This window comes from Protopterus annectens, chromosome 4.part0, assembly GCF_019279795.1.
Source record: "Protopterus annectens isolate FY-2018-M chromosome 4.part0, PAN1.0, whole genome shotgun sequence".
In the NCBI taxonomy this organism is placed as follows: Eukaryota; Metazoa; Chordata; order Ceratodontiformes; family Protopteridae; genus Protopterus; species Protopterus annectens.
The window spans coordinates 1352541819-1352557526 of NC_056733.1; the positions used below are offsets into that span (position 1 = coordinate 1352541819).

Below are 15708 nucleotides of genomic sequence, written 5' to 3' on the forward strand. Positions count from 1 at the left end.
TTGTTTGTAGCAGAGCTATTTTGTCTAGCTTTGACTAAATGTGACTTTAACAAAAGATGTATTCGTAAACAACTCCTCACTATCTCCTACAAGAACAGCTCTTAACATCCACCTGACATGGCTTCCACCCAGCATACAGTACAACTACTGCTCTACTGTCAGTCACTGACACCAGAAACAAAAACAGGGACTCAGGCAAACATGTTTCGCCTTTTTCCATGACCTGTCTAAAGGCTACAGTACAGTTTCTCACCCTAAACTCATGTGTAACATGAAGTAAAAACCTAGACATTTTACAAAATTCTAGACAGGTTGGAAGTATGGGTAGGGGATCTACAATATTTTGCCTTTTCTTTTACAACCTAAGATAAGATGCTTTATAACAGAAGAAAAGTTTTATCACAGAATTGCTTGGAGAGGCTCATATCTATCAACCTGTTTTCTCAAGAATTTGGGACAAAGGGACAATTTTTAAGTATTGATTCTTATAAACATAAGAAAGTTGCTGGAATAAAACATATACATACACATTTTACATGGAGCAGACCAAAACATGTGACAAAAATGTGGATGACTGAGAAGTATAGACTAGATAAGACGATGAAAAATAAAGAAAACATATTTTAGATAGTACAAAAAAAGCCAAGCATTTGGATTATTTATCAAACTTACTTGCAGTGAGACATTTACCCTGAGGAGTGTTTTTTGCTTTATTATCATATTTAGGTAGTCTTCAGAAAGATGCATTTGCTTTAATGAATAGTAACAAACTGCACTTCATTTTCAAGATGCTGCTACAACGCATATTAAAACATGTTTTATTTATAACTGCATTCTGTTAAAGAGAGTTAGGCATTTATATGTTTTGTCACCCCCCCCCCCAAAAAAAAAATAGTCTAATCAGACTATGAGGCATACCTTTGAACTTCTTAACTCAGTCATTCTATACATGTCAGAGACTCTCTGCTCCCTGAAAGCGATAATGCTATGCTTATTGGATTACCTGGAAAGTTCAACTGGGTAGGTGCCTATTTTCAGCCAAGGCTCAGAGAGAAAAGCCCCATAGTGTTACAAAAACACTAAGATAATGTTTCAGTCTTCAAAAACTACAAAAACATCTAAATAATTTTGTTGAGAAGTCCAAAAGACTATAAGTTTAAATAATCATACCAAGTTAAATATAATATGAAAGCATTGGTTAAGAATAGATGCAACTAATATGACAATGATCTAATATTTAACTGACAGAGGGGAGAAAGGAGGCACAGGTATGTATAGGTACTTGTTCGTATTTTCATATTTAGGAATATAGTATTTCTTAAGAGACCAGTACAAAAAATAACTTTGAACTGAAAAAGACTTACAAATGTCCGTAAGTCGTCCAGTAGAAGAACCCAAGGTAAAGACAGACAGAATTTCAAGGACCACTTTAAAAACACATGGAAACATTGCTTTGAAATGGAGATAATCCAGAAGGGTCAGTATTTCTAAAAGTAATCTTGTAGAGTTGTGTAAGTTTATAAGTCTTAGGAGGCTAGAGCAAAATAAAAAATAGTTCCCGTCCAAAATGGTTAGAAAAATCATCCCACAGCATTATCAAGGGTGAAAGTAGTCAGAATTTCAATGCCCTACTAAAAAAGCAATAATCAAGAAGGGATACTGTAGCAAAGTTCAAATAGGTATATAGTATAAAATAAATATTTTTAGCTCTCTGATTCGTGCAGTAAAAATTGTGTACAACTCAATATCCCATACCATGGAGTTAACACCACTAAAAACAATGGCAACATAGTAAATGAAATGTGTCATCATTTATTTATTCATTTGATAATTGGGTAGGAGGGCTGGTCCAATGAACAGGCTCATTTTAATGCACATTTTATTCAAGTTTCATTAATTAAACGGGATCAAATGTGGATCCAAATGTATCATTTTCAGGTTTAGCCCAGAAGTGCACAGTAAAGAGAGAGAAAGTGACAAGTTTACATTGGTTCAAAAAGTAGTATGCACAAAGTTTAGATATATAGAACATTTAACAGACTCAACTATTAAACAGTTTCCTATATTATATCTATAAATTGCCCCTGACTTGTGGATCTTTGTCCCAACTATTATTTTTGGCTTTTTCAAAAATGTTACAGCAAAGTTGCTGAGATGCAAGACTATTTAATTCTAACCATACTCTTCTATCAAGAGAATGAAATGAACCAGAAATGCATGTTATTGTAAAATCTGTTATGAGTAACTTAAATTAGAGTATTATTTACAAACCACCCCAGCTTTTCTGCCTTTGCTCCACACTTCTGTTTATTTTTTTACTTTTTTCCAGAATACTTCAGCAGAGAATTTGAGATGTACGATATAACCATTTAACACTTCTCAGTGGTAAGAGTCAAGTCAGCCAGAGCTTTGTGATGACTTTGATTCCCCACTTTGAGTTTGACGTCTTGTGAGGACTTTCACATTTGTCAGAATGGGGAAGAGGAGACACCTAGAAATCTGTAACTACACTTACTTCGCCAGTCATGCAATATAAAAATAATGCACACTATGGAGGTTACTGTGATGCCATCACAAAATGAACAGCTAATGTGCATGTTCATGAAACAACATTTTTCAGTTTTTCATCCCTTTCTGCTGAGAGGCAAGTCTACAATATATTAGAAATAACAGTGGTAGTCTGAAAACATAGAAAGTCGGTAGACATTTAACTGTGAATAAAGCTGGTACTCTGCCTGATGGTATGCAATATAAAATGCCAAGGAAAGCAAAACATATTTTGAGCAAGTTAGGGACTGACATTATGAAACAAAAATAAAATGAAAGCACAATATGCTGTGAGTCTTTTGGGACATGAGTGGTACCACATGAAACATGAAATCTTAGAAATCTTAGAAAACTTACAAAGTGCATCAGATAACTCTAGCAGTATATTTATTAAAAGCATTCGTTTTTACAGTCTGTAGGCACCAAGCACATCATCTTTGTATTCAATATCAAGACACACAATTTATAAGAAAAAATATCAATCACTACTTCCCCCTTCTTAAAATAATTGCCTTAATATGATGGTCAGTTATTATGTCAGATATCCATAAATTTGTCATTATATAAACTGGAGCAATTATTGACTCAGTATACCAGCTTCATGTTAGTTGCTTGTATACCACCAACTACTTGGTGAAATACCACAGAACTGTCATAAAACAAAGTACAACTTCAATGTGCTGACAGCATTTCTACATTCTGTGTAGCTAGTCTTCCCCTAAAGTTGTTTGCAGAAATATTAAGGACGCACCTAACAGATAATCTAAAGTACTTTAGCGCAGCACTTATACACATCTTTCATGACGAGAGAGGAAATCACTGAAATACAAAATAAGGGGCCCCTTCAGTAGAAACGACGTCCTAAAATTATTACAGGTTGTTTGCTTTATTTTCCTGTAATCTAGTTGCTGAGAGTCAATATTAGGCTAACTGCATGTGTAGTGTTGTTTTCAATTTAGTTTTATGAACGACAGATGTTATTACTTGGGTCTTTCTGCTGCTACAGCCAGCTAGTAAATGCACAAGATAATTGACCGTCACTACAGAACAAAAATACACACACACACACACACACACACACACACACACACACACACACCTGGGTTCCTCATTGCAGGGCTATGGAAATCACAGATGAAATAGTACACTCTACAAAAATTAATAAATGACAAGTGACAAATTTACAACAATATTTCTATCCCTCCCCCTTTCAAAGCACGCACTTTCCAAAGTCATGAAATTGTGAGCAACTCTGTACTAAACCGATACATGGCAAAATTGCAGTTAGTACACATTCGCACGTTTACTTCTCAGTATCATCTGAAAAAAAAGTCGATCTAACGAGTTTGTGCTGACGCCCTGGTTATTTGTCCCCAAACTGCCAGAACCAGTGAGAGTCCCTAGGGTATGTAGTGTCACACACGGCTGGTCCCTTTGTTTTTGTTTGTACGTGCACCTGTAGAACACTAGGCTGACAGCAGGCAGCAGGAGTGCGTTTTATTAGCTAAGCAAATGCCGGTAGGGGAGGTACTGTGCAAACTAGGAAGCATTAGACTTAATACCCCAGTACTGATCAGCTTTCACATAGCATTATAATGATTCCCACCTCTGATATAAAGCAAGACGCTTTCCTCCTGACTAAATCTATGTGGCTCAATGGCGAGGAAGCCCCTTGGAATTCCTTTTAATGCTCAGGAATTGCACAGGGGTACCTGCCCCAACAGGACATCCTTGAACGTCTTTTGTATTTTCCAATTGTTTTATTAACAAGAGAGGAAATGTAAATGCAGTCATCAGTACACACACACGGTTACAAATAAAAACATGCATTTCTCCTAAATGTCACAGAAACAACGCTATTAAACTGGATTGTCCAAATGAGACGTCTTCCATGGAAGACAGCCTGCATTGAAGAGAGCTCACCTGAGTTCATGATGCTGTGCTCTACCTTTCATTCAAGGTATTGCCTTGGGGAGAAATGTACCAATATCCTCTTCACCTATATTGCTGACCAGTTTCCTTAAATCCCGTGTCCTACCGATAGCACTGCTCACCGGATCTTCATAAACCCTTCTGCACTAGCATCCAGCAATAGCCTCCCTTCACAGCCGAGTACAGTCCGGATCCTTAAGCTATCCTTTGCAACACAAAAGCTCCCAAGTATGGCCTTCGTAGGTCACCAGCAGCATAAAATCCAAATATTGAGAACTGTAAGTGTTTATGACAGAGAGAGAGAGAGCAAGAACAAGACAGAGAAAGAGGTTGGCAACAATTAAAACAAGAGAGGGTGTTCCCTTGCTCTTTACGCGACCGATGAGAGCCTTAGAGAGAGCCTTAGAGTGAGGGCTGCTGACATCAGATGCCTGCTTGGAGATTTTACAATGGAGATGCCTGCTTTCCCTACCAGAGCCTGTCCACAGTGCACAGGCACGGTCTTTGAAAGCTTGTGCTTGTCGCGCAGGTTTGCAGGCTACTAAGTAGAGCTTCTACATCCCCAAGCTCTAGCTGTCTGTAAGTACACGTCAGGAAGCAGCCCTGATGGGTAGTGTAAACACTGACTTGCATGTGCGCTTTGGAGAGGAAACAGGTAATATTACTGCATGCAAAAGCACACAAGTGTGGCACTACAACCCCTTAGCACCAGTGGTTGACGGGCACTGTTTCTTGAAGGAAACGGGGAAGAAAACATATTGGCACAAAGTAATTGTTTCGTTTTTGTGATCTTGTATACCATCTACTGGCCAAAGTGCTTCTTGCAATGAGCTTGTGAAATTTTTGCAGGTGCTAAAGGATGAAAAGGGGATCACCGGGTTAATTGCTTGCGACTGGTTACGAAAATATCCGCTGAGTTTCTTTGGGAAAGTGTCTGCTACCATGCATTTGATTTATTATCCACATCAAATCTATCCAAAATATATTATTTATGCCAATTAGACCATACTAGGACTGTGCTAGGAAGTCAGCTTTGGAAGGCATGCTAAATAGCAGAATCAGACACTTATTTTCCACTCGTGAGAATGGACACATTTGGAGCAGATTTAAAATACCCTGTGTTTATTTTCACTGTCTTTCTTTTCTTTTCACCAGAGGAATACCCTTCTAAGAGTTACTTTTGAATGCGATATTTTCATGTTCAGAAGAAAGGAGGCCTTTCCATCGGCCTTATCCAGAAATTGCATTACATTTAGCTTTCACAGTATTACTGCATTATTCAATACAATTTCAACTCTGAATGAGAGCCTTAACCACTCTAAATAGGGCACGAGCTAACCATAGGTTTATTCATTACAAATCTTAATATTTCCTTTCTAAGATTCAGGTGACAGTACATCCTATGATCCTACCTTATCTTATGCAGGCAGCTAGCTGTTGATGGCTTGTAAGGGAAAAAACTTGAAAACCATTCAGAACAAAGAGGACATTATTTTCCAAATATTAATGTAATTACCTTGGAGTCAGCAAGAATTTCCCATATGTAAAATAAAATTGCACTGTTCTTCTATAAGAAGCCAATATACAGATAAGCAAATCAGCGTGCAATTGGATTCTCTTATTTCTATGGCCCCATTCTTCACCTGGTTTATGGGCTCCTCCTACTGTTGTCACATCTGCTTTATAGTCCTTTCTCTTTTCCTACCCTGATTTCCACTCCACCCTCCCCTGTATCATCACCACACACATAAACATAGATGCAGTCATACATTCACACATATATATGGTCTGCTCCTGTTTTTCTTACACTAGAAATCCTTAATGGTTATGACTAGCTTGCCAGTTGACTCTGCTGAGTATGTAAGGAAATGGTCCCTTATCTTTAACAAGTGAACTGGAAGAAATGGTTGTTTTTAGTCTGTTCCAATTTATAATATTCATACCAAATAAATTATATCAGAACATAAATTATCAAGGCACAGACTGTGCTGTAATTCATGTTTAAAAGACTTCTAATAACACACGGTATTCATTATGTAGTAGTTCGCTAGCTTCACTGGTGTATAATAATTGTGTTACTACAAATGTGTGTAGAATTTGTTTGATTATAAATGACATTATATTACTAAATGTACCTGTTGCTGGTCTGTAATTACAACCCAAGCTGAGCCTAAAAATTCGTCAATATTGAGCAGTGCTCTATCTCAGTAAATAAATGTAAAATAAAATACAATAAATAAGAAAATATAGCATTTGAAAGGAGTACATGGAAAGGTATTTACACAATGAATTCAAGAATATGGTACAACGGGAATGAATGAAATTATTACTGAATCTGTGGAAGGGTAACCATTTAAGAAAGTGAAAGATGCATTTGTGTTCTATCAGTAAATATGAAGAAATAAAGGGTAGGGACTAGATACATTAGAACTAGGAATATGTAGGTGGTTGAAAATAGATAATATGGCTTTACATAAGTTTACAGAGTAAATCATTTCATATAACAGTGGGCTAATGGGTGTGGGTAGCCAAGTGTGCATTTTTTGTTGGATTATTTATGTGATCGTACAGCTGGTATTGAGGTATACTGCGGTGGTGGTGCTGCGGTAGCGTTGTCACCTCACAGTAAGAGAGCCTGTTCGATTCTCAGCTAGAGCGTCTTCTGTGTGGAGACATGCGTGAATGGGCATACCTTCGTTGAATGTTGTGCGTCAGAGCTGGTAACTCAGTACGTAAAAATCTACTGCCAATCATTAGCGGACCGGAGTTCCGCTGTGGCGACCCCTAACCAGGAAAAGCCGAAAGACACAACAACAGCTGGTATTGAGGCATTTGCTGTTTGCTTGCAAGTAACGTTTAAGCTAGGGTCAGACGTAGGACTAATTGGAGAGGTTAGTTATGTCTGGTAATGAGACCTGCTACTGCCTAGCTTCTAAGGTTGCAGCCTCAGTGAGTTTAAGTGCTGAATGAGATGGAGTGTCTTGGTGCAGTAGTTTGAACAGGATGGATCTTAGGGCGAGGTTTGATCTGGCTTGTTCTGATAACCATTTGGCTATTGTAAGGGTGAGGCACTAGTGTTCATTACAAGGGGAGTTGGCAGTGAAATGGCAGATTTTTTTGGAAATTTTCTGTAGTATAGTGATATTTTTGCTTGAGGTGAAACCAAATACTGGTAATTCATATTCTACTTGTGCAACTAAGATGTCCTTACATATGGGTGTTCTTGCAGGAGCAGAGAGAAATTGTGAGAGTTTATGAGCTCAGAATCCTAGACTGCTGGTTCTGGATGTGTTTGTTTACGTGTGATTTTGAAGTTGAGTGACTGATCAATCCAAATGCCAAAGCATCTAAAGGAGGTTGTTTTCTCAAAAAGGTTGTTAAATTGGCCTGTAATTTGGACAGTGGATGAACAATTAGAAAACCTTTTATTTTTATTTATTTTTTTTTTTGTTTTTTGACTTAAGTCGAATCTTCTGACGGTAAGCCCGTTGTTTATTTCAAGGACTTCTGTCCCAAGTTAATGATAAAAATCCTGATGTGAGGGGCTTTATCTGTAGATTACCATTTCATTTGCATATAGAGGAATAACTTATTGATAAGGACAGATAAGAGGAACAGTGACAGGACTTAGCCTTGTGGGACCCCTAATGAAGAAGGGGAGAGCTGGGAGTGAGAGAGGAAACTATTTTGACTTGAAAAGATCTGCCATTGAGGAAATCCTTGAACCATTGAGAAGACTGATGGTTGATACAGATGTCTATGAGGTGATTCACAAGAATGGTGTGGTCGACTGTATCAAACTCTCTGGTTAAATCAATGAAGACAGGTTCAGTTGGATTGTCTCTGATCATGTTGGTAGGGATGTCATCAGTCAGGGTCCAAAGTGCAGCCATTGTGCTTCTCCCCAGCCAGAATAAATGCTGCTTGTTGGAAATTAGGTGATACTTTCCCATGTAAGTGATGAGTTGGTTATAAGTCAGATTTTTTAAGCTTTTGCTAGTGTTCGAATTATGGAGATGGGCATAATGTGGATGGTGTTCTTAGGCTTAGGTTATTTTGGAATTGGCCTGATTAGTCCAAATTTCCAGACTGAGGGCATAGTATTTGTTGTGAGACACAAGTTGTAAATGTGGGTTAGTAGGATAATGAGACGACTATGAATTTTTCTTGGGGGGTGACTATGTAGTCTTGGCAGTACTATAGGAACCATGGGTAGAGATTATCAGCACCAACAGATAAGTCAAGTGGGATTTGTGCTACCAGGTTAGACATTGCTTCCTTGTTATACTATTAAAGTAATAGGGTCTATATTAGCGTATTTAATGGACTAAATAGCGAAAGCTATTTAGCTGATCCGATACTGTAGAAATGGCAAAATAGCGAAGACACGGAACATCAACATTTTTCCCAAGAGAAAAAAATCGGTGGGCCGTCTTCGGGACTTTGCCATTTCCTCCACTATGGTGCGATCTCGGAGTTGGTATATTTAAGTAGGGGGGTTATCTTTGTGTTTAATTTTTTTTCTTTTTTTTGAGGAGCAGCGAATTCGATACTTTGTGCTTTAGACATTATTGGTACGATGAAATAGCGTTCGCTATTTACATCGTACGATAATGTAATATAGACGCAAGTAATATGCTGGAATGTATTCTCAGAGGCTAAGGATACTTTCTTGGGATGCTTGGCTGAGAGGATGGGATATGAAAGGTTGGTAAATTCCTCCAGAATGTCATCAGATGATATAGTTGTCAGTTGGGGAAGGAATGTAGTTATCCTTGGAAAGATAGTTAGTTGGGTTTCTTCATGAGATGTTCTTTATTTCTTCTTATCAGAATCTTTTGAAGGAGTTCAGAAGTAACAATACTATTTTCCACCTATGAGTGGTCAAAGCTGCCATCATTTGCCCTCTGTTTATCATCGCCAAACAAACTTAATCATTCTTAAGAGCTGGATTAATATTAGCATTTTTGTATTGATTCCTAATTGCCTAAATAATGTCTGGAAAGGCTCCTAAGACCAGTTTATCCACCTGCGTAACAAACAAGTAAATAAATATTCTTACCTGAAGAGTAAAGAGTTCACTGTTCCCTCCAAGGACATCATAATGTTACTAGTTCCAGGCCTCTTATGACAGATATTTAGCTCCTTGTCTGCTATGTCTGTACACTTCATTGCAAAGATACGACTTCTTTCTTGCATCAACTGTTGTCAAGACACAGAAGTCTTACTTTTTACTTGAGTCACACTACAAGCCAGTAAACTGTCAACATTCATGCCTTCCATTAAATTTTTTATTATGTAGAACGTAAACCCGTTTGTGGAACCCAACATTTCAACCATGCAATTTATTCCTCTAACTGTTCTGTGGTCCAAATGCTGTCTGTCTCATGGTATTTTTAATAGTAGTTCTCAACACCTTCCATATATTCTGAAAAAAAATTGATATTGTATTTTAACATTTCCTTAAATATTATATGTAATAACAGTATTGAATTTTATATGTGTGTTATATACGTTTCATATGCAGCTGCTATACAATCATGCCCTAAAATAATAAACATAGCTATTCCCGGGTTTGAACATGCTATCAACCATATAAGTTTCTGTGTTCAGATTTGTAATATAGACAAAAAATTCAGACATTGTAAAATTATACACCTCATTCCCCTAATGTTGACCCCAAAATGCCAGTTTACAATATTATAATACTCGGTAGTGAATATTGTTTAATTTATTAATTGGTGACACAGCAATCATAAACCACTTTGGACATATAAAATGCCTTTTTTTATATTTCTTGTGCCCATTGTATTTGATGCCATTCATTTGAATGTGGGGCACTTAGTATCTAGGATAAGATAGCATGCTAAACCCTGCCCAACTAAGGAATGTGACTCTCCTCTGTCTACCTGATAAACAAATGGTTTAAATCTCAGTCTATTGAAAGACAACTGATTGAACATAATTTGTCAATCATCAGCCTACTGAAAAAAAAAGAAAAACTTTTTTTTTTTGGGGGGGGGGGGCAAGCCTGACCTTGCAACCCCCCATCAGCCCATGTTAATTATAAATACCAATTCTGAGATCACACTACAGTGAGGAAGGGGAAAATTCCCATATCGCCACTGTATCATGATCTTGGTAGAAACACAGTGAGCACATGATGTTCGATCAGCTGTGCTGGTGTTTTTCAGTTTTCAGCAAGCTGACATTCAACAACTTGTCTAAAACCCATATATATATAGAGAGAGAGAGAGACAGAGTGAGATAAATAGATAAAAAATATACATTTATAGATATATCTACATATATCTATATAGAAAGACGTATTTATATGATTGTATATAATTTCGCTGAAGGTAGCTTTGACTGCGGTACACATGGTTGAATAAAATATCACTGAAAGCACATTTGATTGCAGGTACATTTAAATGAAAATGCATTTCATTGAAAACCTACACAAAGTTTACACCACAAAAAACTTTTTTGGCATGGGGCAAGCCTCAATGCACCCTACCACACTTCCCTTAATTATATATTCCAACTCCATGGTCACACACCAGTCGCACAAACACAAACTTCTACAAATCTGGGAGTACAACATGACAAATGGTATTGACAATCCACTCAAAATCTTCTAAACTACACCTCCAAAAACTCTCATGTGTAAAATTCACTTTTCAACAAAATTTTTATTCAGTCAAAAGTACTTTATGTTATTTTAACCTGCTGCTTTTTCTTGCAAACAAAGCGACCCTTGACAAAATGATACACAACCATCTATACAGATAAAATATATATATAGTTATAGATATAGATAATATGCGTTATGTATTGTTTTAAAGGTAAGCTTTATGTGACAGCATGAAAATCATCGCCATGTTTTTGAATTCAATCATCTTTTGATAACTTCAAAGTCTTGTTGGTACCAAAAAAGATCATTAATTTTTGTTCTAATATCTATCTATCTATCTATCTATCTATCTATCTATCTATCTATCTATCTATCTATCTATCTTTTTGTCTGTGTGTGTGTGTGTGTATGTGTGTGTGTGTGTGTGTGTGTGTGTGTGTGTGTGTGTGTGTGTGTGTGTGTGTGTGCACATAGCTGATTCAAATGGCCTGTTCATGCTCAGTGTCATATATCTTGCTTCTCCTTTGAGACTGCCTCTTTATTGTCCTTATGATCCTGTGGGTAAGGGTTTTCAGACAGATTCTGACATTTGAAGATGACCTGTTTTAAAATCATTTTGCCACTGTTTCAATATTGGTGGGAGCCTGCTCAGACTAGTTGAAATAAATTTCCATGTTTCTAGTTTTTCTTCACTGAATCTGATATAATTGGCTAGACTAATTGCTATTCAGTAAGCTTGGTGGTGTGGCAGTTCTTGCCCCTCACCACTGCAATGCTATCACAAACCTGTCCTGGCTACAATTTCATCACTATCTCTAGTATACTCAGTTAACTTTTGCCCATAAGCCAATCATCCATCCAAATAGCTATCGAGCACTCCAGTCCATCTTACACACATACACCCCTACCCGAACCCTCCGCTCCTCAGACAGAACCCTTCTAAATGTAGCTAATCCCATTAAGAGAGCAGGACAATACCTATATTCTGATAGCATTGCCAAACTATGGAATAGCCTTCCCTCATCTATCACTCAGCTTGACTTCCTAGTGGCCATTAAAACTGCATTAGAAACCTACTTTTTAAACAATCTAAGTTGTACCTGTGAAATACAGTGTATACCCAATCCCCCTTAACTTCAATAACATAAACTACTCAACCTTATCTGATACCTTATCTGCAAGCAGTATGACACAATCCTCTGACTCATTATTTTATAATATGCATAAACTATACTAGAGTCATTGATTACTCTCATGTGGATTGAATAAATGTAAATACGTTTTCTGTAATTAAAATGTTTATATGTTAGTACTGATTTGCATATCTCAATCTTTGTACTGTTTCTGTACTGGTTTCTTGTATATTAATAACTAATATTTTATAACTGTGGAGCTTTTGCACTGTTTATGTACTATTTTTTGTATATTAATAACTGTCTAACATTTTATAAATGTGGAGCTTTTCTCCCCAGGCCTCCACTGAAAATGGGTTCCTGACCCAGTGGACTTTCCTGGTTAACATATGTCAATACAAAAAGTAATAATAATAAACAAGAGCAAAGACAGCTGAAGTAGGTTATACAGTAGTTTGTTAATAAAGATGCATAAAAGGAGTCAGTCAAGTATGGATCCCTGAGCTATGGTAATGTGGAGGAAGACATTTTCTGTAAGAGAAGATCCTATTTTTTTATTGAAGTATTTGAATGGAAGCCGTTAATCCAGCATATTGTTTTTGAACTAATGCCTGTTTCATTCAGTTAATCCATGAGGAAAGAGTCGTCTGTGAGGTCAAAGGCTGCAGTGAACTCAGTGAAGAGAGTATCTGTGAGGTTGCCTTTGTCTGCATTTATTATTATCATTAATACATAAAATAACAAAAACTTTTGCTCCGTGTAGCTGAAAGGACAGTGGTTAAACAACCAAAGTAGCAATAAACACACACCATGTTCCTAAGTGTGCAGAATTTAATAAAAGTAGCAACAGCAAAGCTTTTGAGACAAAGGCTCTTTTTCAATGCATAAAACACATCATGAAAACAAACTTATTAAATAGTCAGCCAGTCAATAATTACACAGCATAAAACATGTAAATAAATTAAAGCAATATTAAAAACAATTCAGCTGTATTATCAAACTTATACACAATATTAACAAAATAACATTGTACATAATATTGTAAAAACTGTTATAAGACATGTTTACAAGCCATCAAATAATTTCTTGCTTGGCCCTCAAAACAGGTTTAATAGTATTAGTTGAGTTCAAACCAGGTAATGTATCAGACCTAAAGTAGTTTATCCATTTATATTCAGCCAACTCTGTGGCATTTACAATATATCCACCACGCAAATTTAAAGATATATTTAGCAAAATTCTAAACTTGAACTTATGTTGTGTCACTTTTGCTGGTATGAGTTTAAATAGGGCATTAGTTTCCACACCCCTACGAATGTCAGAAAGATGAGCTCCAATTGTTTCTTTAAATTTCACATTTGTTTTGCTTACATAAAGACACTGGCATCCAACACAGTTAGCAATATACACTATGTTTTCTGTCTAACAGGAGCCAGATGCTCTAATCTCAAAATTTTTCTTTGTTATTGGATGTGTAAAGTTAGTATCAGTGTTTATTTCACTGCAGTAAACACTGTTAAGGCATGTAACAGTCCCAAATCTATGAAACATATTATTTTTAGCAAAGGTTGTTCTCATCTTTTTATTACAAATAATTTGCTTTAAATTCTTCTCTCTTTTATATATAAACTTAGGTCGTTTACCAGCTATATTATTAACTTCAGAATTAGAATGCAAGATAGACCAATTCCTGGTAATAATATTTTTAATCATATTTGTGTGACTATTGAATTTCAGCATATAGCCCAATTGATGTTCTCTTCTTCTGTTCATAGGCTGATTACTATTAGCATGCATATATGGTTGCAAGCAACCAGACCTCTCACTAACTACTTGACTTTTTATATTATCAATTGTTGTTGCCTCAAAACAAGAGGTTCTCTGGTTCGGTTCTTGGCTGGGGTGCCGTCTTTGTGGAGTCTGCATGTCCTCCGGGTACTCCGGTTTCCTCCCACATTTCGAAGACATGCATCTGGAGCATTTCTCTCCGGGTCTCCGCTGAAAATTGACTTGTTCCAAGTTGGACTTTCCTGGTCAACAAATGTTAAATAAAAAAAATAAAATCAATTAAAGTGTCTGTATAACCTCTACTCTGAAATTCATTAACCATAGTGCCCAATTCATTGTTTTTCCAATGGCCAAAGCAGAGGGTCTCATGACATCACTTCTTGCTCCCACTACAGTGACTTTTAGAGCCTTACAGCATGTTAATAATGAAAATGTGTCGAGTTTTGTTGTGGATTCCAACAATACAACAAAATGCAGCAATGCTGTCTCAGATTTGGACTTTTTGAGTCCACAGAAGTAGAAAGAAGTACTAATACTTCATCTAATGCAGTTGCTAATGCTGCTAATGCAACTAACCAAGCAGAACATGCTAGCAGGCTGGTGGCAGTCCCTGTGTTAACTGAGCAGCAGGAAAATACTTTTTTGGCTACTCGTTTTCAGCTAGAACAACCAGTTCAAGTGAGACACTGCTTGAGAGGTTGGAGCAGGAGTCGGAATGGTGTGGGAGACAGGGAGAAGTTCAAATCCAAGTCAGCAATATGCTTCAAGGTAGGACCTGTTACCAGGAGCAGCGGACAGCTGAAAACTTGATTTTTATGAACTCTCACATTGTGGATTTATCTAGCTATGTACTAAATAAAAATAAAAGTAATGTGTTAAGTAAAGGTATGTCATTTATACCACAATATCAAGGAAAGATCAGTGAACTTCTAATTGAACTTAGGTAATTTGTAAGAAATATTGATCTTAAATTAATTTATAAGAGTTCATCTGATGAAACTTTGAATGTGTTGAAGAGGTCTAATGCCATTATACCATTAAGTACACCGACAGTAAAAGCTTTTTATAATGTGTGTGAGCAACAAATTTATGATATGTACTTTCACAGCAATTGGAATTAAAATATTATAATTTAAATGGTAACGAACATAAAGCTATGCTTGATTTGGCTAGAAATGAGAATTTAGTTGTGAAACAAGGTGATAAGGGTGGTAAAGTTGTAATGAACACTACACAATATAATGAATGGATGTTTGATATGTTAAGACAAGACGGTACTTTTGAATGAATTAACACGAATGTTGTTACTACTGTGACTAATAGAGTTAAATCTTTCCTCTATGACTTATTAATGGAGGAGTCCATAAAACCTGAAACATATAATTATTTGTATAATGCTAACCCAGTGGTGCCTTTGTTAAATGGATTACCAAAAATCCATAAAAACTTGAGGCTACCCCCAAGGAGATTAATTGTATTGGGGGTAGATGGATTACTGCTGCTATGTGTAAGTATTTACAGAATCACATTTCACCTCTGTTAAAATTTAGTCTGAGCTTTATAAAAGACACTAGAGATTTTTTATATATATTTTTATATAATTTAAAAAGCTGGATTGACCGTAATAGTGTTAGTGATATGATGGTCACACTAGATATAAAATCATTATTTACA

At 36.5% G+C, this 15708-nt stretch overlaps 1 protein-coding gene across 8 annotated transcripts in view; it reads right to left on the reverse strand.

Moving 5' to 3' along the window:
- Positions 1-5206, reverse strand: part of ABLIM3 (actin binding LIM protein family member 3) — a 3936655-nt gene extending 3931449 nt beyond the window's left edge. For 6 of the 8 annotated variants that reach the window (XM_044069211.1, XM_044069207.1, XM_044069212.1 and 3 more), the window contains exon 1: positions 4471-5206. In XM_044069211.1, the coding sequence (XP_043925146.1) occupies positions 4471-4480 (10 nt within the window). In that variant the 5' untranslated portion in view covers positions 4481-5206. The remainder of the gene's footprint in view (positions 1-4470) is intronic. The other 2 variants (XM_044069209.1, XM_044069210.1) reach the window with 1 other exon arrangement.
- Positions 5207-15708: the final 10502 nt, after the last annotated feature.